Genomic DNA, 27630 nt, shown 5'->3' with positions numbered 1-27630 from the left:
ACCTCCATCTCTCAATTCACCTGAGGAATGTTCCCTCCCTGCACTTTATGCCAAGGTCAACTGCAAATACCACTGTAATCAGCTAACTTACTGACAGCACTTGTCCTCCATGCAGCCATTTTAAAATATAGGACTACTCTTGGTTAAGGTTTCCAAAAAAAGGGTCCATTTCATCAGACATGCCATACATTTGTCAAACATATTCACTGTCTGATAAACAAGGTAAGCAATTTCTAGAGTTCAATATTAATCCAAAAGCTAAAACAAAAATTTTAAATTTTCTAACAAATATAAAATTTTAAATTACTTAAAATGATACAAACAACAGAACAGAAAACTCTCCTCCCTCAATATAACACCACTGCATAGTTTTAGAAATTAAAATTAACTCTGTCAGTACATTTTTGGGGAAAATTTCTTGGGAGGTTCTACTCATTCAACGTTTTACTTCCCGAGTTTGCATATATATGTTAAATAATACATTGAAGTTGAAGAAAAACATCCCAATACTTACAAATATTTTTATATTTATATAATATATTATTAACAACAATTCTCATACAACCTACATTGCTGCCAGGAATTTTTATAGCATGGAGTGCGATATAAGACAATGTGACTAATATTTTCTTCTTTGATTTGGAAACAAGCAAAGGCAGGAAATCATTTAGTTTGTGGCACAAATGCGGTTGATAGGTTACTAAGAAAAACCTAATGAAGCTTATGCTATGTGATGACTTTCCTACCCTGTCATCATCATTCAGGGACATTGGATTCATTTCTGTGTGTCTGTGTGTGAGGAAGATTAGCTCTGAGCTAACATCTGTTGCCAATCCTCCTCTTTTTGCTGAGGAAGATCAGCCCTGGGCTAACATCTGTGCCCATCTTCCTCTACTTTATATGGGACACCACCACGGCATGGCTTGACAAGCAGTGTGTCAGTCCACACCCAGGATCCAAACCCGAGAACCTCGGGCCACTGGAGCAGAGTGCGCAAACTTAACCCCTACGCCACCAGGCTGGCCCCTGGATTCATTCTTTTAAAATGACATTATCTAGTCACTTTCCCTCACCAGAACGATGAAGTACTATTCACAGCCCCCTCCCCAGCTCCTGTACCACGGGATTTTCTAACAAGCATTTGACAATTATGACAACCAATATTCACTTTTGATAAATGCAAAAGCACCTGTGGGCATTCAAATGAAATACAGAAAAAAGGGAAAATTTTGTTCTGTTTTACTTTGTTTTTCCTGCTTCCCCTGCCCCTAAAGCAACTGAATGAATCTTAAAGATACAAATCAAGCCAAAGAACATCTTTTTTCTCTTTCCAAGCCAAATCTAGTTTTAATAACAGTAGGGAAAAAATAGCAGTAGGCCCAACACAATCAAGAGAAGAGGGAATCCCACAAGAAAACCAACATTCTTTCAACAGAGCGAGGACTAAGTTCTACAAATGAAATATCATTACCATTTCCCTATCTTAGTTTCTAAGGTACATTTTGAGGTGGTTTGGAAATCAGGTTTCAGATCACCCTAAACAACTCAAAGCGCTCCTGATTATTTAAAACACTCCCCTGAAAGCAAAGCAGTCCTCCTTTAGTAAGAAAAAATGATGGAGAAACTTCCCCAACACTGAGACCAAAACGATCAAGACCTTTCAAATTCTCCGAAGGTCTATCGTATAAAAGACAGCTCCTGTCTGGGAATTTACAAATTCTTTCAACCCAACTACATTTGAGAGGTTGAAAATATTCCTTTTAAAAAATATGCATTGGAACAGAGGTACAACAAGTCGTCTTCTAGAGAATACACAAAAAAGCTAGGTCCATCTATACGCATTTTTCTCTACTTCTTGTCTGATCATTTCATATAACATCCATGAAAAACCCTGACTTCTTTTATTTTACCTCTCTGAAACTCAGGGTACATTACTAACAATTATTTGCTGATGTCTCCAACGAATGATTACCTCCAAGCATTCATTTATGTGTTATTCTCTCTCTCTTTTTTTTTTTTTGAGGAAGATTGGCCCTGCACTAACGTCTGTTGCCAATCTTCCTCTTTTTTTTTTTTGCCTCCCCAAAGCCCCAGTACATAGTTGTATATCGTAGTTGTAGAGTTGTAGTTCTTCTATATGGGACACTGCCTCAGCACGGTTTGATGAGTGGTGAGTAGGTCCACGCTCAGGATCCAAACCAGCGAACCCTGCGCTGCTGAAGTAGAACGCGCAAACTTAACCACTACCCCACTGGGCCAGCCCTGATGTTATTCTCTTTTAATCTACAACTCCTGTTCTTGTCATCCTCTAGTAACTTTAGGATTAGAAATGACAGAACACTTTTCATCAAGTTATCCAAAGAAGTAAATCCTTCAAACTTTCAGCCAAAAAGAACCCATGATGTGTGAGAACTCCCAGATCCCTTCACAAAAATTGTATTACAAGATACTGTGGCCTATACAGAAGAGGAATACAGAACACTCATCCCAGATACCCATTTTCCATAAAAGCAAAAGCCCCATAAAGTCAAAGATTACATTGCTCGTGTTCACTAACATGTCCTCTGCATCTCAATACTCCATAGATATTGGGTGGATGAATGAATTAATAAATAAACAATAACAGTGTCCAACAATTTCAATGTAGAGCCATACATAATCAGAATAGCACATATTTGGTGGGTAACACCAAAGAACAAATCACAAGTTCTTCAAGGTTAAAGAGTGCTGTCTTATTTTAAAAGATGAAAATATAACAACATTTTCTACGCATAGCATAATGAACCAAACTGAGACTAGGGACAATCAATTATGAATTCTACCAGGAAAGTATAAGTACCAGTCAGTAGGCCATTAACATCTGTGTTGAAGCTCTGTAAACATTCTCTATACTCACGAAAATGCTTTTAAGAAATCAATCTTTATAAGACATAACCAATTTTCAAGGCTTATTTTTTAATTGAAGTATAATTCACAGACTATAAAATGCACCCTATGAAAGTGTACAGTTCAGTGGTATATTCACAAAGTAATGCAACCATGACCACTATCTAGTTCCAAGAAGGCTTATATTTAAATCAGATAGAAGACCTAAGTAATGACCTAAGCAAGAAACATGGAAGCAGATAAACACTGCTTTAATTTATATTCTGAGGGTAGAGAATGTAAACTACAACGGGAGAGCCCAGATCAGATTTCTGGTACAAGGGGAAGGTTAAAGGAAGAAGTCAATGTATTTTTAAATCCTATAAATAGTTTTTATGGATGCCCTCTATTCTGCTGCCCATTGAAGGTAACTGTATAGACGACTTCTCCCTGGATGAACACTGGGAGTCAAGCCGGTTCCTGCACTATTCAGGCTGATTAATGACCCTTTTCTTCTTGCTACTCCAGCAGAGGAAACTCTTCAGTGAATTCTTCTGATCACCAAAAGGCATAGGAAGCTCCAATCAGCCTTATATAACCCGGAAAACTCAGCCAAAGTCACCTGAGCATTTGGTCAAAGAGACAAGTGAGGACTACAGAAGGCAGGAGCAATTCTCCCAAAGAAAAGTGAGGAACTCAGAAAGGCAGTGGAACTGACAGAGGGCTGTAAACAGAGTTCAAACACCTTTCCCATCTCAGAGAGGCAAATTCCATCTCAGCTAAATAGTTCTGGGGGAAAGGATATATATACACCGACTAAGGCATCTTCTCATCATTGTCATGCAATATTCTCAAAACAGCTATCTGTTCTACCTCCCAATGTTATGTGTGGTTTAGGCAGAGACCTCCAAGGCTACACAGTCTATTGACCAAAAACCAACAACTTAGTGGGTTCTTGCTTCTGAATAAAGTGATGCCTTGGGTTGTAAAGATGTCCTATTCTCAGATCTAGAATGAGACTCTATACCCAAAAGCCCCAAGGAAAGGTAGCCTGCAGGGAGCCCAATAAAAGTCAACAATAATATTAAAACTTCCCTACCAGGACTGCAAACTATGACTGGCCATCCTTGCTAACTTAAAAGGTTTCAACAAAGGGGCTTAGACTGAAGAATGAGTCAGCTCCCAGAATAGAAAGTGAGTTTCATCTTAAGTGTCAGGAAAGTTAACTACCCAAAAGAAAAAAAGGCTGCTTTAGTTAAGTTAAACCAGTAATACTAGTCTTGCTCTCCAAAACAGTACTGAGATCCCACTTTAAAGTCAGGACAAGTCCTCAAAGTGTCTAGCTCTGACCAAGCCCTGAAACGATACTTGTATTCTTTTAGGCCATCCCTCCCCTCACTAGCTGACAGGAGTAAACTCAAACTCCCCTGACACTAAACCTTAGTGCCTCACTGCTCCCATAAAGTCTATAGGGACTTCAAGCTATCCTTCCCCAACAGCCCAGTGAGCCCCTATTCTGCAGTAAGCACCACACCACCTAGTGAGGTTTAAAACATATCGTGGTCAGAGACAACTTGCTCACTTCTCTGCTCAAGGTACCTAGCCAAGTTTTCCACTCCTAGGCTCTACACCAAGGTAATCTCTCATATGAGAAGTAATCCCTTAAAATGAGGGTAAGGGTCACAAAACACCCATACTCACTTAGCAGAACCTTCTACTCAAAGTCTTTGCAGGGGGAAACTTTAAAAATGAAATACATAAGGCAAATCTCAGGTAATTCCAAAGATGACTAAAATTAAGCCTAGTTCCAGCACCTCTCCCCAGGTTCACTGATCCCTCCAGCACCACATGATGGCATTCTCCTCCAAGTGTGTTGTTGTCTACTCAGTCACAGGGTCCATTCACTGCCTCCACAAGACTCACACAACCCTAAAAAGTGCCTCTTGGCTTCCTAGACATTCTTATTTTTAAAGCTCAGCCACCTTTCCTTGAGGTTCATCTGTAAACATCCTCCCCAAATGTGGTACCAAACCTGGTAACACTCCTGGTTGAAAACAACACCTTCTGCAGTTTTATAGATGTGACAAGTAAATGTGATATTTTCTGATTAGCCTGTGGTCAGTTTTTCCCTAAGAACTAAAAATATTTGTCTATTTTGTAAATGCCAAAAATACTGCAAAAATGTGTATCTGCATTTTCCAACTATAATTTATTTTTTCTAAATACTGTTAAGCTACCGTGTCTTCAGTTACTCCACTTGGGATACCATAAACTACGCATGTTTTGTATCATCAGTGTCAATCCATTTCACAATGGATTTCTGCCCCTAAATTGAAAGATCCTTTCTGGTTTTTTCTTCTTTTCTTAAGGAAGGCACTTCTGTTTTATCAACATGGAGATAAACACTCAAACCATTTCAACTGTGAAAAATGAAAGGATATGAGCCTGTTACCCATAATAAATGCAGAGGGAGGGTAGGGGGCCTCTGATACAATGTCATTTTCAGTATACCCAAAACGCTAGGGTAGAAGACCAAGTGACCTGGTCACTGCTCACTTTCTGAGAAGAAATTTCCTTCCAAGCGCCACAGAAACTGTATGAACACTGACAGAATCAAAGCAAGATACTGCTTCTTCCTACTAATACCACTTTATTAACCTTCTAACTTTACGATGCTAGTTAACAAAAACAGTACTAAAATAATTCTGTAGCACTTTAGTTACTATAGAGTTACTTTCTATATTTGAGACTTATTAGGAAACATAATCCACAAGCTATATCATTTTTTCTAAATAATACAAATTCCCTTGGAAAAAACATCATGGCAAGCTTATATACTGTATAGTATGCAAGTCCACCTAAAAACCAAGAGCAATTCTGTCTGCATTCATATGTCACAGAAACACTGTGAGAATGAGAACATCTACAACCATTCCAGGATCTCTGGAGGAAGTATGCTACAGAAACAGAAAGAACAACCAAAGACATAAAATAACATCATTACTCCAGCTCCTGCCCCAGCTCTGTAGAGCAGAACTAATATCAGGTAGGCAAGGCACATGCTTGCCATGGGCTCCTAAAATACGTAAGCATTAGCCTTTTCTACTTACAGAAGGTCCACTTGCTTATCAAGTCCCTTTTAAACTGGGCAAAAAAGTTCCAGAATAAAGAATATAAACAAATAGTCGATCTCTCAATGGTTCTCACAATTCAGGGTGCATCAAAATCATGTGGAGGACTCCGTTAAAGCAGAGATTGCTGGGTCTCACCCCTAGAGTTTCTGATCTGGTAGGTCTAGGGCAGGGGCTGAGAATCTGTATTTCTAATAAGTTCCAAAGTAGTGCTAACACTGCTGGTCCAGGACCCACTTTGAGAACTACTACTCTACAGTTTACTTGTTGACAGAAGCTGTACATTGCAGTTTTTATCTTGCAAGATTTCTGCTGATTCATTTAAAAATAAAATACATTAGCTTTATGTCAGTTTTTCAACTTTTTGTTGGAAATAATTTCCAAGCTACAAAAAAACTGCAAGAATAACAATACAAAGAATACACTCATATACCCTTTACCCAGATTCACCTATTGGTACATCTACTTTATCATTACTCTCTTCCTCCCTTCTCCACATACACCAAATATTTTTTCTAAACCATATGTGAGAAAACTGCATACATCAAGGTCCTTGACTCCTAAAAACTTCCGTGTGTATTTCCTAAGAATAAAGATGTTCTCTTACATAACCACAGTAGTTACCAGCTTCAGTGAATTTAACATTGATACACGCTACCACAATCAATATATAGAACAGTTCCATTATGCCCCAAAATTCCCTCATGCCTCCACTTTACAGTCAACCCCTCCCCCAACACCCTGACAACCACTGTTTTCTATTCCTATAATTTTGCCTTTTCCAGAATGTCATATAAATGGAATCATACAGTATGTAGCCTTTTTTAAAAATTATGATCAAATACACATAACATAAAATGTACCATTTTAACCATTTTAAAGCGTACAATTCAGTGGTATTAAGTACATTCACAATGTTATGCAACCATCACCACAATCTACTTTGAGGACATTTTTATCACTCCAAAAGGAAACCCCGTACCCACTAAGCAGTGGGTATCACTCCCCATTTCCCTCTTCTCCAGCTCCTAGCAACTACCAAACTACCCAAACTGCTTTCTGTGTCTATGGATATGCCTATTTTGGATACTTCATATAAATGGAATCATACAATATGTAGTCTTTTGTGTCTGGCTTCTTTCACTTAGCATAATACTTTTAAGGTTCATCCAAGTTGTAGCATGTATCAGTACTTCATTTCTTTTTATGACATTGTGTAGCCTTTTGAGTCTGGTTTCTATCACTCAGCATAATGCCTTTGAGATTCATCCATGTTGTTACGTGCGTGAGTAGCTTCTTCATTTTTATTGCTGATTTAACATTCCACTGTATGTACATACCCGAGTTTGCCCAGTTACGAAGACATTTCACTCCTGGTACTTTTTCCAGGAATATGATCATGTAACTCAAGGTAATTTACAACTAATGAGTTATAATGTATTTGCAAATGGCAAAAGAAAAACTCAAATATACACAATCTCTTATCTGCAATTCCAAAATCCAAAAATCCCTTAAATATCAAGTTTGTTGGTAAATTTTCAGTGAAGTCACTTAAAGACAAATCCTGACCTACACTACTTCAAGTCTCTTTATAGTCTTTTTTAGTCATTTTAGCGAGAATATTCATATACTCTGCTACAGCAGTATTATTATGTTTAATATACATTCACTGGGGGATATAATTCATATATGATCTATGTACCACATTACTTTTCTATATTCAGAAAATTCATAAACTCATCTTGACCCCACAGATTTTGAATAAAAGTTGTGACCCTATACAGCTCTAAATGAGACAAAAATCAAATTGATAATTACTAGAGTCAGTGAACAGGCATTAATCTTTTCTCTCTGTTACATACTGGTTCCTCATTACATCAACTAAAAAGATGAACTCTACTCCACAATCCCCCTCTTATGAGCAACATCCATCCTGCATAGTCTTTGCAGGTTATCACACAGCCTAAAAAAACTGACTGCCATTTATAAAAGTCACTTTTTCTATGGGCCGGCCCCATGGCTTAGCGGTTAAGTGCGCGCGCTCCGCTGCTGGCGGCCCGGGTTCGATCCCAGGCGTGCACCGACGCACCACTTCTCCGGCCATGCTGAGGCGGTGTCCCACATACAGCAACTAGAAGGATGTGCAGCTCTGACATACAACTATCTACTGGGGCTTTGGGGAAAAAATAAATTAATTAATTAAATTAAAAAAAAAAAGATATAAAAAAAAAATTTTTAAAGTCACTTTTTCTACTGAAATTCAAACAATATATATATATTTTCTTTGTGTGAGAAAGATCAGCCCTGAGCTAACATCTATTGCCAATCCTCCTCCTTTTTTTTTTTTCCTTTTTCTCCCCAAGGCCCCAGCAGATAGTTGTATGTCATAGTTGCACATCCTTCTAGTTGCTGTATGTGGGACGCCGCCTCAGCATGGCCGGACAAGCGGTGCGTCGGTGCGCGCCCAGGATCCGAACCTGGGCCGCCGGTAGCAGAGTGTGCGCACGTAACCGCTAAGGCACGGGGCCGGCCCCCACACAATCTTTTAAATGCTAAAGTTCTCAGTGAGTGTTCCAAGGCATACTCTTCAGCAGATATGTAAGACTGCATTGCTGTGAAACCTAAACTACTCTTTAATGCTCATCTAAGAAGAGATCACAGCTGCTCCCCATATACATCACAGTTATTCATTCCATGCATACTGGGAACACATCAGTGCCAGGCAGAGTGTCAAGTACTGGGGAAACAGAAGGGAACAAGACAGATAAGGCTGCTGCTGTCACGGAGCTAACTCTCTAGTGTGAGGAATAAGACACATAAAACCACTGAGAAAAGTATCAAAGTGATAGATCCCAAGATGAAAAACTGGGATATGGTGAAAAATTTACTGAAGAATGATTTTAGATTGGATGCTGAGGCAAGGCCTCTGAGAGGTGAAACTGAAGCCAAGAACTAAAGCCCAGAAGACATGTGAAAATCAGAGGGAAGAGCAGTGCAAAAGCCTTGACAGAGTCTGTACTGGTCAAGAACTAGAGAAAGGCCGAGTGTGGCTACAGCATAATAAGAAAGGTGGAGAGGGTATGGAATGAAGTCAGACAAACAGCCAAGGGCCAGCACATGCAGGACTTTGCAAGTCAGAACAAGGAGTTGAGAATTTCTTCCAAGTAAGATGGAAGGCCATTTGAGGATTTTAGACATGGGAGTCACATGATCTGACTGATATTTTCAAAAGTTCATTCTACTTGCCACACACAGATGTAATATGGATAACATGGGACTGGTAATCCAATCCTTTCATTAAAAAAAGAATATATATACACACAAACACACACATATATATGTGTGTGTTTGTGTGTATATATTACACTATCACTTCATATAATAAAATGCCAAGAGAAGACTGCATTTCCTGAAAGGCGTATATTTTTTTTAACCAATGTCCTGAATGACTTCATATGTGTATCAATGTCTTTGGTCTGTCAATTACGATTCTAATAGCTATCACAGCTAGTAAATTTAAGAACTTCCTCTGTGGACCCTATACATTAATATAAGTCTTACTTTGCTAATAAATCTGATAATATAAATAAAAAGTCAGTGAGTACTAAAGAAATGAAGAGTTTAAATTGTTGCTATTCAAACATTAAGATATCTCTTCTTTCCTAAATATACCAATACTTAATGAAAGCACAGTTCATGAAACAAGATCAAAGCTAAGGTTATTGCCCTGTCAGTTAAAAAGTAACTGCAGCCTATAAATTCTACTTTTAGTTCCCAAAGATAATAGTAAATCAAGAAAGTGTGAGACATGCAAAAAAAAAGTAAAGTGTGCAAGAACAATAACATAACTACTCTTTGTCATATTTCCACAAATTCAGAATTGATGCTTTTAAAACAAAGAAATAATTAGCTTTCCGAGAAATAATGCTTCTGAGTTTGTTCTCAAATTACAGAAAAAATATTTCTGGACTTAATGCAAATCCCAGATTATTTCAAGCACAAAAATTTATTTTTGTGAATAGCTTCCTTCTGCAGAACCAATCTAAAGAAGAAGCTATCTAGCTATCACAAAAATTTTATTCTATGGTAAACTGTTTAAAAGTAAACTATATCCTCAAAAATAAGGCATGCTCTTACTTGAAGAGATCTTTAACTTGGATTACTGAAATCCTAAATTCAGTGAAAAGATTAACGCTCTACTTTCTTCAATTTAAAATTCTGAAAAATAGATCACTTAAAGATTACCTTTATTCTTAAACCATTTCATATTATGTAGTCCTAAAAATACTGGTCAATACCTTGAGTGCTTGGCATTTCACTTTTGAATACTTTTTCTATAACAAGATTTGAAGGAACTGACTGAACTTGGTGTAGTCATCCCTTAGTATCCGTGGGGGATTGGTTCCAGGAACCCCCGTGGATACCAAAATCCAAGGACGCTCAAGTCCCTTATATAAAATGGTGTAGTACAATGAATACAGTTGGCCCTCCATATCCAAGGATGCAAAATCCATACTGTACACTAAAATACCAGAAGGATATTCTGAAAAGTTAAATCTGCAGTTCAGACCACAAACAGAGGTCAGAGAAAGCTCTTCTGGATCTATTAATGGATTTCATCAAAATAGCTGTTGAAGGACTCCATTCTCAGAGAGCAAGACTGAAAATTCAAGAAATCACTAATTTGTACAATTTCTCTAGAAAGTTGTAAATTTCACTCCGAAGCAATGAAATATAAAATTTTACATGTAGTAGGTTTATTAAATCCTATTAGGCTCAAATGTAAACATTCCACCACCATGAAGAACATAAACAGTAAGTTTAATGATTTAATTATATAAAATATATTCAGGGACAAATGCTGCAACACACATTATATCTCACTCAGAAGAGTGAGATGCACGCAGAAGAACTGGAACAAGCATCCGCATTGCCTATGTGTGGACAAACATCCACAAAAAACCACAGCTAAGACTAAAGCTGGCTGTTACTTGAAGGCACCAACAGGAGGCTTCTGGAAATTTTAATTGTGTTTCCTTAAAAAATTCTGAGTAGCACACGCTGCAGAAATCTGACAAAGACCTTTCCTAACCCAAGGCCACATGCATGTCGAGAAACTCACCTGTGTTATACTCCTTCAACTGCAAGTCCTTTACAGGCATGCCATCAGGAGTCCGAAAGGCATTAAGAATCTGCAAGAATATGGTTTTTATATTAATGATATAAATCATAATCAAATATTGAATATTATATTTCTACTGATTTTTATTCTACATAATTTAAAGCTATGATTACTTTATAAAGGCAAAATTAAGCTGTGCACATCCTGAGAGTCAATCTTTTTCTTTTTTTTTGAAGAAGATCAGCCCTGAGCTAACATCCATAGCAATCCTCCTCTTTTTGCTGAGGAAGACTGGCTCTGAGCTAACATCTATTGCCAATCCTCTTCCTTTTTTTCCCCAAAGCCCCAGTAGATAGTTGTATGTCATAGTTGCACATCCTTCTAGTTGCTGTACATGGGACGCGGCCTCAGCACGGCCGGAGAAGCGGTGCGTCGGTGCGCGCCCGGGATCCGAACCTGGTCCGCCAGTAGTGGAGTGCGTGCGCTTAACCGCTAAGCCATGGGGCCGGCCCTAAGCTGTGCACATTCTGGGCATTCAAAAACTGTTGAATAAGTAGAACATAATTATTCAAAAATTCCCAAGACTATAAAAGGCAGAAGAGTATAACCATCAAGAGCTCAAGCTCAAGCTCTGAAATCAGACTGCCTGCATTCCAAGCCTCTCCTGCTCACTTGCTGTGGAACCTCTCAGTGTCCAGTTTCTCTTCTGTTAAACAAGATGATGCACTGAGCTCATTTCAGTTGAGGGCCATGGCACTTGAACTCCCTCAGGCTGGCCAGTTCTTTTCCCCTCTTCAAATGGGCTATTCTCTCACTCCATTCAGGCCTGGGCTCAATGATGCCTTCCCTAACTACCTGATCTAAAACAGCCCCTACCCCAGTGACGCTCTAAACCTTTACTTTAGTTTTCTTCAGAGCACTTATCACTGCCTGAAATTGTTATCTATTTTTTGCTTACTTTTTTATTATCCATGGAGGCAGTGACTTTATAATGTTCACTGCTATACCACTGAGTGCCTAAAACATTGCCTGGCATACAACAGCACTTAATACTTGGACTGAATGAATAAAGAGCACCTATTCGTAGGATATTGTGATAATTAAACAAACTAACGTTTATAAGCATCACACAATGCCTGGCACAGAGTAAGCACTGTTTGCTCTTGTTGTAATATTCTGACCAAATTATTCCATTAGTTCTACCATAATTTAGTCAGCCAATCCATTAACACTGAGGAATTGGGCAGCACCCAGCTTTTACTACTATAAATAAACTGCATCTTTATGTAAGCACTCTAACCCTCCCTCTTGGATTATGCCCTAAAGGATGATTATCAGGTCTGAGGACAGCAATCATTTGTCATATTTTTTTTTTTTTTTAGAAACCTCACCTCAGTGAGGGCATGTATAACTGGTGAAACCTGAATAAGCTCTATGACTTGTACCAAAGCCAATTTCCTGGTTTAGCTATTGTACTATAGTAATACAAGATGTTAACACTGGGGGAGGCTGGTGAAGGATACCTAAGACTTCCCTGTACATTTCCTTGCATCCTCCTGTGAAATCTATAATTTTTCAAAATTAAAAATTAAAAAAAAATTTTTAATTGATAAAAAAAGGAAAAGGAAAAAGAAAAAAAAAGAGCCTTACCTCTTCTTTTGTGGCATTTTCAGGCACTCCACTTAATCGAATAAGCTTGCTTGGTTTCTCCTCACTTGAGTCAGTCCTATAATCTTGATCCTTGAATCCAGAATAAAAAATTATTTCAGAAATAAATGTTAGTGTGGAAAATGAAGCTGAACATGAATACAGGTACTCAGGATCAAAAATCAAAATGACTTGCATCATAAAAAAAAAAAATGACTTGCATCATATGAAGATCTGAAAAATTATAATTTTCTCTATTTTTCTGAGTTCCAAAATTTTATTTCAATTATTAGAATACAAGTATGCTAAGACAAACGCTCATTGATGGTGCCTTAAAATAGTAAAACAGAATGTTAAGAGGACTTTTATAACCAGAAAAAAAAAACCTAACATATTCTCAAAACTATAATTTTCTTTTTCTGAATGAGAAAATGGCAAAAAAAAAAAAAAGAAAAAGAAAAAGAAATTTAAACCAGATGTCAGTTATCAAAGATGTCACCTATAAACAAATTTCACAACAAAGTCAAGAGTTGTCATCTGACCATACAACTTAACAGTACAATTCAGAGAAAGCAGCACTTTCCATATTCATAAAAGTCTCAGCTCCAACTGACTTCCGTCTCAGAAGTTATAAAAAGGATTTAACTTTTGAGAAAAAGTCTCCTATAACTAAGTGACCATACCTCCCCGTTATGCTTACTGTCCTGGCATAATTATCAATAAATAATGTCCTCTTTTACTCATGAAAGTGTCCTGATTTGTAAACTTTTATTTTATTTTTTTATTTATTTTATTTTTTCCCCCAAAGCCCCAGTAGATAGTTGTATGTCATAGCTGCACATCGTTCTAGTTGCTGTATGTGGGACGCGGCCTCAGCATGGCCAGACAAGTGGTGCATTGGTGCGCACCCGGGATCCGAACCCGGGCCGCCAGCAGCAGAGCGCACGCACTTAACCGCTAAGCCATGGGGCCGGCCCGCAAGTGTCCTGATTTGAACAATAAATTATATGGTCATCCAGCTCTAACACTCTCAAAATCCATTATCTGGTTAGCATGTCTTAGGATTACTGTCCAAAATAACAGAAACCTGAGTAGAGATGGGTGAAATCTATTTTAAAAGATAATATTTTCATTGTCCAACTGCAAACATAACTCTCCTCGCTTAGATTATATATGCATTAGATTATATATTATATATATAGAAATTCAACACTGAAGTCAATTAAGTTAGCTGCAAGAAGACACTTTTTTTTTTTTTTGAGGTAGACTGGCCCTATGCTAATGTCTATTGCCAATCTTCCTCCTTTTTTTTTTTTCTTTTTTCTCCCTAAAGCCCCAGTACGTAGTTGTGTATCACAGTTGTAGAGCTGTAGCTTTGCTATGTGGGACACCACCTCAGCATGGCTTGATGTGTGGTGAGTAGGTCTGCACCCAGGTATATGAACCGGTGAATCCCAGGCCACTGAAGCAGAAGGTGCAAACTTAACCACTACACCACTGGGCCAGCCCCAGAAGATACTTGTAACATTAACCTCACCTCCTCAAGACTAGGGAAAGACTCCTAAGTATTCTCTAAATGAATTTAAATAAGAAAATGAACCCTAAAAAGCCACAAGGCCTTACTATGCAAAAGTTGAGAGACCCAACTCCCAAAGACAGGTGCTTTCAAACTAAATTATCCCAAGGCATTTAAATCAGCACCATAAAATAAAATAATGAAGAGACACACATCAAAAATATGATCTGAGCTGAGGGCCCTTTCTCTAGAGATGTATATTCCATTCTTGAATACAAATTTTGCTTTTTAATGGTTTTACAAGGAGAGACCCAGGACTAACAGTCCTGGACTCTATACTTCATACTTCAGAAAAGCCTTATTGAAAAGCAAAAAGTGGGGCCAGCCCTGTGGCATAGTGGTTAAGTGTGCGCGCTCCGCTGCTGGCGGGCCTGCGTTCGGATTCCGGGTACGGATCCCGGGTGCGCACCGAGGCACCGCTTGTCAGGCCATGGTGTGGCAGCGTCGCATATAAAGTAGAGGAAGATGGGCACAGATGTTAGCTCAGGGCCAGTCTTCCTCAGCAAAAAGAGGAGGATTGGCATGGATGTTAGCTCAGGGCTGATCTTCCTCACAAAAGAAAAAAAAAAGCAAAGCAAAAAGGCAATCCACTCCATTAACATACCTGAAGGTCCCGCTGGGCATCTCGGGAAGTTTTGCCCTCTGGAAAAGACTTGCTCTGGCCATAGCCAAATATCTGGCTTCCTGGCAGCCTGTGATCCACATCACGGTACTCCATGCTTCTGTAATCAGTGTCTTGCCGGCCAAGAAAGTCCAGACTACCTGCTTCTTTAAACAGATTAGCATCCGAACTCTGTTGTTCACCTCCAGAAAGCTGTGACTTGTCTTGGTCTTGAAGTGGACTTTGGCTATTCTGAAAGTCTGACGGAGACTCATGTTCAAAGGCTACACCTTGTGTTTCTCCTTCTCTTGGTTCTGAATGCTCAAATTCTCCCTTCTGAATGCCAAAAGCAGGCCTTTCTGTTGTATGGTCATGGGTGGATTCTTCTCTCTTGTTCACATTCAGACCAGAATGTTCTCTATCTTGTGTAGAGGGCTGAATGTAATCCAAAATATTTGGATCCACAGAGGGCATCTCCCTATCTTTAAATTCCATACAAGGTCCCACCTCTCTGCCCCTAAAATCCTGATCAGTCCTGGACCGGTGTCTACCTCTGAAATCTGAATGTGGGGTATCCCTGTCCCTAAAGTCTAGATCACTAGTACCTGAACCTCGGCCTCTAAAGTCCCCCTGTGTTCCATCTTTGTCCCTGAAGTCCAAATCAGATACATCTCTATTCCTAAAATCAGAACGGGACTGATCTCTGGCCCTGAAATCCAAATCTGATAAATCCCTTCCCCTAAAATCTGCATGGGATCCATCCCGGCCTCTAAAATCTAAATCATAAGTGCCCCGGCCCCTGAAGTCAGATGGAGGAACATCCCTACCTCTGAAGTCAACAGTGTGAGCATCCCTATCTCTGTAGTTAATGTGAGATGTCTCCCTACCTCTATAATCTACAGAAGCACCATCTCCACCTCTATAGTCCATAGGTGGTCCTTCTCTATCCCGAAAATCCCCAGAATGTATGTCCCTACCCCTGAAGTCCAACTGTGATGAATCTCTGCTCTGGAAATCAGAAGATGAAAAATCTCCCCCCCTGAAATCATGTCCAGGTGCCTCCCCAACTCGATAGTCACCATGCAGTCCGTCTCTAGCTCCATAGCTGAAAGAATGCTCCTCTACATTTGCAAAGGGAGGCCCCGAATGCCCCTGGAAATCAAAGGGAAGTGAATCTCTGCCAGGAAAGTTGCCAGAGTGTCTCTCTTGAGCATGACTCTTAAGGGGAGGAGGAGGATAATCCCTGTTCCACCCGGGAGCAAACCTTTCTTCTTGGCTCCCACTGTAGAAACAAAGACAGTGTTATTTATATTGTCCAGAGAGTTTGAAATCTACACACCAGCATATTCTTCTCTAATCACAGCACATTCTTCTGTAACCATTTTTTTTTTGGCAGAGTTCTGTAACAAGGTCCTAGATCTGCAGAAAACAGCAATGTTTTGCTATTTTAAGACGAAGTGACGGAGTAAACTTTTATGCTCCCATTTCAGAACACGAGGAAAGTCAACACAAGGTTTTCAACATGACTGCTGCAGAAAAAGCTTTCACTCAGTCCTGCAACAGGGAAAATCCGCAACACCAGATAAGCTAGCAATGGTGACATGCTACAAAAATTTCCCACAGCCAGGGAACTTAGAATTCCAAGATCAACATGATTCCTATACATCAGAAAAATCAATGCACTGTAAATTTCTTACAGTAAGTTTCAGGAGGTGTCTTTCTCCTTGTTGCATACAGGAGTAACATTCCAAAATATTTGATTACAGCTACAGTACAGACACCACCCAATCAGAATGGATGCAGGCCCAAAATGAAGAAACACTGGCTGTAAATCAGCAGTAGGAGCACACTAGTGTTCACCAGGTGAGCATCAGCCCCGGATACATCCAAATCCCAGTTCTAGTGGCTCCGCCTAGAAGCACTCTCACCTGGGTCCTATTATTATAACTACCCAAGGGTATCACAGAAGGCAGCATGAATCATGTCACAAAGCATGTGTAAGTTGACTAAGCCAAACAACAGCATCCAGGAGCTTAACGCTGTTAATCCTAGAGCGTGCATTAGGCCTTCAAGCATTATCCCCAGGTCTCAAATGAAGAAGCTGATGTTTCAGATTCCAATGCCTCATGCTAATTTCTCATGGTAATAAAATATATTTAAAGATAAGCACAGTATTAAATATACATACTTAGTTTACAGAACTCAAGAGATGAATGAAAACTGGCCCAATCTTTCATGTGACCCAACTTCTTCCCTTTGCTTAACCTCCAGACCACTTTACGTGTTTTGGCTTTAGTAAAGGATTAGGGAATTTAAGTTGGCAACGAGGTACCTAGGATCCTGAGCTTGAGTGGGAGGGGAGGGCACGAAAAAGGAAAACATGAAATGATTTGAAGAGTTATCTGCGATTTAGCACTAAAACAAAAATATTAAGAGATCAAGTCCAACTCAGTTCTCTCCTCCCAGAATATATATATAGGTTCTGTTATATGACCCTTCTGAGCTCAGACTACAGCACTATAGAAAGATTCAAAGGACAACTGATTCTGGGTCACTCAGTTCAAGAGAAACAATTACAATGCCGAACGCTTTCTTCAAGTAATAGGAATTTAACAACAGTAACCTAAACATTAGAATGATGCATATTTAACAGATTTTCAGAACATGATGACTTCCATTAGCTCCCATTAACATTAATTATGTCTATGTGATTCATCATAAGAGGAGCAAGTTTAAATGTTCTTCATAAGTAATACAATTTAACACTAAAATTAAGACATTACCAATAACTCTAGTGTCTCCCATAACTAAAATCATTCAAATCTCAATAGCTTGCAGGAAGACTTAGGCCTCAGCAGACACTCATGGGATGAGTGCTGAGGCATCTAAATCTACATGTTTCCTGACCAGAACACATCCAACACTGTCTTTAAATACTGCCCTAAGGATTATCTTACCCTCATAAGTTGAGAAGATCAAATAGATCTAGAGAAACCTACTGTACCAGGGTTCTTAGAACTATATTTTATGCAGACTCTTCAAGCAACAGTTCTATTAATATAAAATACCAGTGGCTATGAAAATAATTTTCAACCAAATAAAAAAAAATTTAAGAAGCTGTTAAAATGAAATACAAAATCATTTTCCTGTAAGATACCTTTCTTAATCCAAATTAGCCCCCCCCAAAATTATGTCATATAAACTATGTCCCCTCCCCTCCTGGTCAAAGATCTTAAAAAACACTATGTAATGACTCATATTTAAACTAAAATTAAGGTGGGAAAATATAATTTTAAATAATAAATTGGTCAAAGAAAAAATGTTGTGAAAATTTTTTTAAAGTTATGCAATAGAGCTAAAGCTATCTAACATTTCTGAAGGCTTACCTAAACCATCTAAATGGATTGATTTTATAAGAAACAGCCTTACTTACAAAATAATTATCCATAAATATAAGTAGAAAGGATAGATTACAATCTAAATATTCAAAAATGTTAAAGTACAAGCCCACTGATCTAGACTAGGGATTGGCAAACTTTTTCCATAGAGAGCCAGATAGTAATTATATTAGGCTTTGCAGTCTCTGTCACAACTATTCAACTCTGCCACTGCAGCATGAAAGCAACCAAAGATAATTTGTAAATGAGTAATCACGGTTGTGTTCCAATAAAACAAAAATGAGCTGTGGGCTGTAGTTTGCTTACCACTGATCCAGACCTTAATATTTTGAAAGGAAAAACATACCCAGCATCATTACCATTGCTCTAATTTAAAAATCACTGAGCAGAAAGTAAAGATCCTTATCATTTAGTATTTACGAAACACTAGCTTTACTAAATATTACATGAATTTTTTTTGTGTGTGTGAGGAAGATCGGCCCTGAGCTAACATCGGTCAATCCTCTTCTTTTTGCTGAGGAAGACTGGCCCTGGGCTAACATCTGTGCACATCTTCCTCCACTTTATATGGGATGCCGCCACAGCATGGCCTGACAAGCGGTGCGGTGCGTGTGTGCGCGCCCGGGATCCCAATTGGCGAACCCTGGGCCGCCGCAGCAGAACACCACACTTAACCGCTTGCGCCACCAGGCCGGCCCCTACATGATTTTTTTTAAACACAGTTCTCTATCTAAATTTTTCATTGGACCCCCAAGCTTCAGAATAATGAATGGAACATGCTGCATTTGCACAATAAAATCTTGCAGACTCCCAATCCAAAAGAAAATTTACTAGTAACATAAGTTTCAACTGAGGCATCAATATTTTTTAATGTATAACTTTATTATTTTATTTATTTATTTTTTTTGTGAGGAAGATCAGCCCCGAGCTAACATCCATGCCAATCCTCCTCTTTTTTTCTGAGGAAGACCGGCTCTGAGCTAACATCCATTGCCAATCCTCCTCCTTTTTTCCCCCAAAGCCCCAGTAGATAGTTGTATGTCATAGTTGCACATCCTTCTAGTTGCTGTATGTGGGACGCGGCCTCAGCATGGCCAGAGAAGCAGTGTGTCAGTGTGCACCCAGGATCCGAACCCAGGCCGCCAGTAGCAGAGCGCGCACATTTAACCACTAAGCCACGGGGCCGGCCCTAATGTATAACTTTAAATGTCAGATTTCTTTGCCAAATACCAAGTAAAACCATAAAAATCCCATTCCTATAGCATTTTATTAATTGTAAATACAATGCAAAAGTTTTAAAAATACCACCATCAGTGTTTATTATATTGGCTATAAAAAATGAACTCCCTACAAATGTAAAATATAATCCATTTACAATTGAATGGTACTGCCTTCTCCACTTATCTTTGTACCCGGTAACCAATAAAATTAAAATGTAGCTTAGAAAATTTCATCAAGTAATTTTTCTTTCTCAGAACTATTTATGGTAGCTGAAACACAATGTGCCAGAAGCAAGACACAGCTCTGGATTCTAATAGAACTTAATAGAAGATTTATGTACATTTATAAACATTTATGTACATTTTTGCTAGCTTTCCTTATTAGTCAAGAATGTATTACTTTGCTAAAAGAGAGAAAAAAATAAATGGGGGTTTTTTAGTGTTTAAAAAATGCTAAAACATAAAACAGCATGGTGGGTATTCAGTTTCATGATCACTTCAGAAATGACTAGAAATTTTTTAAATAGTTTCTATTTTTAAAAAATCAGAGCTATTTCTACACAAAGAAAATATCTCCCTTTATGGTAGACCCAAAAATGCTATACTATATCTTTATCATTAAAATATTCACAATTTCAATATTTAAATTTTAAGACTTACCGAAAAGGTCCTGTTCTGTTAGCAGGTCGAGAATCCCCCCACATCTCTTTCTATGTCAAGAAGTCCCAATAACTAGATCCTTTTACTACCAAACTTTCGTTACAGCAGTATCTGTACAAAACAAACCACAAAAAATAAATACATTAGAACATGAAGTAAAGGCTAAACTAATTTCCTCCTGCTTGGTTTATCAGAGACATCAGTAGGGATATTTTTAGAAGTTATTTTTAAACATTTACATATTAATTTATAACAAGAAAAATACTTTTTGTGTGTGAGGAAGATTAGCCCTGGGCTAATATCCACGCCCATCTTCCTCTACTTTATAGGGGATGCCGCCACAGCATGGCTTGACAACCAGTGCGTAGGTCCAGGCCCAGGATCTGAACCTGCAAAGCCCTGGCCGCTGTAGCAGAGCACGCAAACTTAACCGCTATGCCACCAGGCCGGCCCCAAGAAAAATACATTTTTAATTAAAAATGTGTACTCTGGGGCACCATAAACTTCTCAATGTACTAGGAATGCTTCACATTTACTAAACATTTACTAATTTTTCCAGCATCCATTCTATCTTCCTTTTTGGAAACAGCACGTTAGCATTAACACCATTCTCAGCCCATATGGCTGATCCTCCACCATCCAGCCTGGTCAATCAGAATAGTCTATTACCCTCGCCACAGTGAATGCTCTGAAGATGGGCATGTAACCCAAGTCAAACTGAGAAGTCATCTCCAGGACCTTTGCTGCAGCTACTAAAAAAGAGGCAAACTTTCATGACCTTGGATTTAGCAATGGTTTCTTAATACGACACCAAAAGGACAAGGAAAAAAAGAAAAAATAGATAAAGTAGACTTCATCAAAATTAAAAACTTTTTTGCATCAAAGTACACTATTAAAACAGAGAAAAGATAATCCACAGGTCAGCAGAATGCAGACTAAGAAGTTCCAAAGACTTGTGCCTCCAGAGAAACATCAAAAAACAAGCAGTAACTGTCTGAACCAACTTTGTTGGAGCTTTAGAAAACAGTCAAAAGTTTACAACAACCAAGCCAATACTCAATCAAGAAAAAGCGATCGTCAAAATAATAGGAAAGTTTTGTGGTGTTTTTAGTCATCACTGCCCCATACCACTCTCTAGCATGGCAGTGGTTTTGGTCCTGAAGCAGTGGCAGCCCAGTTCCCAGCTTCCTCCCTCAAACCAGAGGAAAACCTGATTTGCAAATTATCGTGTACATCTGCATCTGTTCTAATCTGTCTGGGGGATATCTGAAAGACTGGTACAAGGTGCTTGTTTCTGTTTTACCTAACTCAGAACTCTGCTGGGGGGAAAAGTGGCAGGCATTGCTAATAAAAGCTGCAAAGCAGACTAGAGACTCACAGATATGGAGAAACTGGGGTGAAAACACTTTGGGAAATTAGGACATTCCAAAGCAACAGGTATATGGGAAAATATAGAAAACACACGCATACCCAGGCAAGACACATGATCAGACAAGACCTGAGAAGACCTTAAGCTTTCACCCCAGGCTGATCTCTGGGCTCAAAGCAAGCCTACCTAAGTGTTGAAGGAGTGCCCTAGCACAGAACCAACCTGTAAAACAGAGAGTGGGTATTCTTCTGCTTTTCTCTTTTTTGTTTTTGTTGGTGTATTTTTGTTTGCTTGAGCTCCTAGCATTACAGGAAATCTTCATTAAAACATTAGATGAACAAGAGCTAAAAGAACAGCTGTCAGTGATCACACATGATAAGAAACAGACATTGCAAAAATAGTTTAGAAGAAGTCTCAAAACAGACTACTACAGCCTTCAACAACAACAACAAAAAAATGAGGAAACCCCAAGAAAGGGGGAGAATCTGATTTCCAAAGTTATCACATTAGAATACTCACATGCCCAATTTTCAAAGCAACAACAAAAAAATTACAAGGCATACAAAGAAACAGGAAAATATGGCCCATTCAAAGAAGCAAAATAAATGAACAGAAACCATTCCTTCATAAACTAGACTTTATAATAACTGTCTTAAAGATGCTTAAAGAACTAAATGATAACATGTTCAAAGAACTAAAGGAAACCAGGAAAACAATGTATACACAAAATGAGAATACCAACAAAGAGACGGAAATATATACAGAGGAACCAAATAAAAATTCTGGAGCTGAAAAAATACGATAATTGAAATGAAAAATTCACGACAGAGGTTCAACAGCAGATTTGAGCAGGCAGAAGAAAGGATCAGCAAACTTGAAGATGGGATGATTGAAATTATCGAGTCTGAGGAACAGAAAGAAAAAAGAATGAACAAAGGTGAACAAAACCTAAGAGGCCTGGAGACACCATCAAGCAGACCAACATACGATTATGGGAGTCCCAGAAGGAGAAGAGAGACAGAAAGTGGCAGAAAGATTATTTGAAGAAATAATAGCGAAAAAAAATCCCCAAATTTGATGAAAGATATGAATCTGTAAATCTAAGAAGCTAAATGAAATACAAGTACGATAAACTCACACCAAGACATACTATGATCAAACTGTTAAAAAGACAAAGAATCTTGAAAGCATTGAGAGAAGCAATCTGAAATATAAAAGAGAGCCTCAATAAGATTATCAGCCAATTTCTCATCAGAAATCTTAGAGGCCAGAAGGCAGTGGATGATATATTAAATACTGGGAGTCGGGGGGGACAAATTGTCAATCAAGAATTCTAGGGGCCAGCCCAGTGCCTTAGCAGTTAAGTGCGCACGCTCCACTAGTGGCGGCCTGGGTTCGTATCCCGGGCGCACACTGACACACCGCTTCTCCGGCCACGCTGAGCCCGTGTCCCACATACAGCAACTAGAAGGATGTGCAACTGTGACATACAACTATATACTGGGGTTTTGGGGGGAAAAAAAGGAGGAGGATTGGCAATAGATGTTAGCTCAAAGCCGGTCTTCCTCAGCAAAAAGAGGAGGATTGGCATGGATGTTAGCTCAGGGCTGATCTTCCTCACACACAAAAAAAAGCACTAAAAAAAAAAAAAAGAAAATGAGAAGGAAATCAAAGCATTTCACTACAAAAAATAAACTAAACACTAAAGGAGGAAATACTGGAAAAAATGAAGGACAAAGAAAGCTATAAGGCATACAGAAAACAAATAGCAAAATGGCAGAAGTCCCTCCTTATCAGTACATAATTATTTTTTTTTTTAATTTTTTGTTTATTGCAGTAACATTGGTTTATAACATTGTATAAATTTCAGGTGTACATCATTATACTTCTAGTTCTGCATAGATTACATCATGTTCACCACCCAGATACTAATTACAACCCATCACCACACACATGTGCTGAATAATCCCTTTCGCCCTCCTCCCTCCCCCCTTCCCCTCTGGTAACCACCAATCCAATCTCTGTCTCTATGTGTTTGTTTGTTGTTGTTATTATCTACTACTTAATGAAGGAAATCATGCAGTATTTGACCTTCTCCCTCTGACTTATTTCACTTTGCATTATACCCTTAATGTCCATCCATGATGTCACAAATGGCTGGATTTCATCGTTTCTTATGGCTGAGTAGTATTCCATTGTGTATATATACCACAGCTTCTTTATCCATTTGTCCCTGGATGGGCACTTAGGTTGCTTCCAAGTCTTGGCTATTGTGAATAATGCTGCAACGAACACAGGGATGCATGTATCTTTACACATTGGTGTTTTCAAGTTCTTTGGATAAATACCCAGCAGTGGAATAGCTGGATCATATGGTAGTCCTAATCTTGATTTTCTGAAGAATCTCCATACTGTTTTCCATAGTGGCTGCACCAGTTTGCACTCCCACCAGCAGTGTATGAGAGTTCCCTTCTCTCCACATCCTCTCCAACACGTTATTTCCTGTTTTGTTAATTACAGCCATTCTGACCGGCCTGAGGTGATATCTCATTGTAGTTTTCATTTGCATTTCCCTGATAGTTAATGATTTTGAACATCTTTTCATGTGCCTGTTGGCCATCTGTATATCTTCTTTGGAGAAATGTCTGTTCAGGTCTTTTGCCCATTTTTTAATTGGGTTGTTAGTTTTTTTGTTGTTGAGATGCATCAGTTGTTTGTATATTTTGGAGATTAAGCCATGTGCCTTTGAAAAGAACGTGTATTCTTCGGTTTTTGGATGGAATGCTCTGTATATATCTACTAGGTCCATCTGTTGTAGTGTGTCGTTTAAGGCCAATGTTTCCTTATTGATCTTCTGTTTGGATGATCTATCCGTTGGTGTAAGTGGAGTGTTAAAGTCCCCTACTATTATTGTGTTACTGTCTATTTCTGTTTTTATGTCTGTTAATAATTGCTTTATATATTTAGGTGCACCTACATTGGGTGCGTAGATATTTACAAGTGTTATATCCTCTTGTTGGACTGTTCCCTTGATCATTATGTAATGCCCTTCTTTGTCTCTTTTTACAGTTTTTGTTTTAAAGTCTATTTTGTCTGATATGAATACTGCTACCCCAGCTTTATTTTCATTGCCATTTGCATGAAGTATCTTTTTCCATCCCTTCACTTTCAGTTTGTGAGTGTCTTTAGGTCTGAAGTGCATCTCTTGTATGCAGCATATATATGGGTCTTATTTTTTTATCCAATCAGCCACCCTACGCCTTTTAATTGGAGCATTTAGTCCATTGACGTTTAAAGTAGCTATTGAGGGCTGGCCCCGTGGCTTAGCCGTTAAGTAAGCGCGCTCTGCTGCTGGCGGCCCGGGTTCGGATCCCGGGCGTACACCAACATACCGCTTCTCCGGCCATTCTGAGGCCGTGTCCCACATACAGCAACTAGAAGGATGTGCAACTATGACATACAGCTATCTACTGGGGCTTTGGGGGAAAATAAATAAATAAATAAAATTATTAAAGTAGCTATTTATAAGTATGTACTTACTGCCATTTTTTAACTTTTTTTTCTCAGTGTTTAAGTAGTCCTTCTCTGTTCCTTCCTTCTTCTATACAGAATTGATGGTCTCTTTAGTTTGACCTCTGTCTGAAAGCTCTACTCTTTAACTCCCCTCCTCCCTCCTTTTATGTTTTCGATATCATATCTAACCTCTTTTCTGTGCATTTGTATCCATTACCCTCTTATCATGGAAATAGATAATTTTTCCTATTTGTGGTCTTCTCTTTTCCCCTTAAATCAGTTCCTTTAACATTTCTTGTAGCACTGGTTTCTTGGTGACAAACTCCTTTAATTTTTGCTTGTCTGGGAAATTTTTGATCTCGCCTTCCATTTTGAATGATAATCTTGCTGGGTAGAGTATTCTTGGCTGGAAGTTTTTTCCTTTTAGCACTTTAAATATATCATGCCATTCTCTTCTAGCCTGTAAGGTTTCTGCTGAGAAGTCAGCTGATAGCCTTATGGGGTTTCCTTTGTATGTAACTTGACTTTCTCTTGTGGCTTTTAGGATTCTCTCTTTATCTTTAATTCTGGACATTTTGATTATGATGTGTCTTGGTGTGGGCCTCTTTGGGTTTATCTTGTTTGGGGCTCTCTGTGCTTCCTGTACCTGGATGTCTGTTTCCTTCCTTAGGTTAGGGAAGTTTTCATCTATTATTTCTTGAAATAGATTCTCTGCCCCTTTGTCTCACTCTTCTCCTTCCGGGACACCTATAACACGGATGTTAGTGCACTTGATGTTGTCCCAGAGGTCCCTTAGACTGTCCTCAGTCTTTTTAATTCTTTTCTCTTTTACCTGTTCAGCTTGGGTAATTTCTTCTAGTCTTTCGTCCAGCTCACAGATCCGTTCTTCTGTATCCTCTACTCTGCTTTTGAGTCTCTCTAGTGAATTTTTCATTTCCAGTATTGTATTCTTCATTTCTGATTGGTTCTTTTTTATAGCTTCCATTTCTTTGTTGACATTCTCACTGAGTTCATCTATTCTTCTCCCCAGATCAGTGAGCATCCTTAACACTCTTAGTTTGAACTCTCTGTCGGGTAGGTTGCTCATTTCTGTTTCACTTAGTTCCTTTTCTGGGGTTTTGTCCTGTTCCCTTACTTGGAATGCATTCCTTTGCCTCCTCATTTTGCCTCTTTCCCTGTGCTTGTGACTACGTATTAGGTAGGTCAGCTACGTCTCCTGCTCTTAGATAGGTGACCTTATGTAAGTGATGGCTTAGGAGGCCTGCCATGTGCTTCCCTCAGTTCTCAATGTTCCAGGGGTGACCCCTATGTGGGCTACGTGTGTCCTTCTGTTGTGGCCTGTTTTCTCTCCCTGTAGGCGCCCAGGGAGGCCGAGTTATGCTCCTAGCCAGCTGTTGTAATGCTCAGCTGCTTACAGTTGTTGTAGGCCCTTCAGTCTCTTTATCAGGTATGGGGAGCCCCAGCACAGCTGGCTGCAAGTTCTAATACCACATTTGTGTTGTAGTATTTCTTTTAAGTGAGTAGGCCCCCAGCATGGCAGGTTGTTAGGCTCAAGGCCTTACAATTGCTATAAGCCTCCAGCCTTTAGGTCTCTTGTCAGCTCTCTGAGGATTGCAGCTGCGTGGGGCTGTCCTCAGGCACAGGAGCACCCAATTGTTTCAGGCTTTGGAAGGTGGGGCAAACCCCCTATGTGGGTCTTTGAGAAGCACAAGTCTTCTGCAGCTGACAAGCCCTGCCGCCCACAGGTCCACACACACAGTCATCGCAGTCCTGCCCCGTGTGCACACCCCAACCTCCCAAAGCGGACCCAGTCTCTCCACAGCGGGAGCCCCACACACTCCACCACTGCCCCACACTCTCCACCCGCTCCTTGTGCACGCCCTGCTCACTGAAGTCGTCTCAGTTGCCAGGCTGCAGAGAATCCAGTCACCAATCTATGCAGGCCCACAGGTTGCCTGAGGGCTTGTTGTTGGGTGGGACCAGTCTCTAGGGTGGACTGCCTGCCCTGGCTGAGCTGGATTAAATCGGTGCTCTAGCGGGTGGGGCAGACCCTGGGCTAGCAGGCCCCAGGGAGAACTCCAATGGGCTCTATGTCAGCAGGCCCACACCAGGCCACAACAATGGCTGCCGCCAATGTCCCAGTCCCTGGAGAGGTCTCACCTCTCACTGAGATGCACACAGGGTCTGTTAGGTGAGTCTCTTTTCACCAAAGCACTGTGCACCTTTCTTTCTGGTGATTTTAGGTTGTTTTCTGAAACGGGTGAGTTTGCATGTGGGCCCTTTAAGAGCCGGTTTTGATTTCTTTGTGAACCAGCTTTTCTGGGGGTATTCCCCAATGTTTTAGCAGCAGGCAGTGTCAGATATTATGCCACTCGTCTCGATTGTGCTGGGTCCACAAAATGCCCACAGCGGGGGCGCTCCCGGCTCAGGGCCCTGCGCCTCCAGGGAGGGCTGCATACCTGTGGGCTGCTCCCTGACGGTCGTGAGGCACTGCAGCTTGTGAAGGCAGCGTTTTTCCTCACCAGAAG

At 39.6% G+C, this 27630-nt stretch overlaps 1 protein-coding gene across 6 annotated transcripts in view; it reads right to left on the bottom strand.

The window, feature by feature from the left end:
• The window catches only part of RBM6 (RNA binding motif protein 6), a 114294-nt gene that overhangs the window by 74311 nt on the left and 12353 nt on the right, over positions 1–27630 (bottom strand). For 3 of the 6 annotated variants that reach the window (XM_058559082.1, XM_058559091.1, XM_058559102.1), the window contains exons 2-5: positions 20221–20331; positions 14946–16224; positions 12769–12858; positions 11119–11188 (exon numbers count right to left, since the gene is read on the bottom strand). In XM_058559082.1, the coding sequence (XP_058415065.1) occupies positions 11119–11188; positions 12769–12858; positions 14946–16224; positions 20221–20264 (1483 nt within the window). In that variant the 5' untranslated portion in view covers positions 20265–20331. Of the gene's footprint in view, positions 1–11118; positions 11189–12768; positions 12859–14945; positions 16225–20220; positions 20332–20889; positions 20966–27630 lie in introns of those variants that run through there. The other 3 variants (XM_058559112.1, XM_058559123.1, XM_058559132.1) reach the window with 3 other exon arrangements.

This window comes from Diceros bicornis, chromosome 2 (genome assembly GCF_020826845.1).
Source record: "Diceros bicornis minor isolate mBicDic1 chromosome 2, mDicBic1.mat.cur, whole genome shotgun sequence".
Taxonomy (NCBI): domain Eukaryota; kingdom Metazoa; phylum Chordata; class Mammalia; order Perissodactyla; family Rhinocerotidae; genus Diceros; species Diceros bicornis.
Note: the sequence above shows the minus strand (reverse complement) of the source record. Positions and strands in the feature narration are given on the sequence as shown.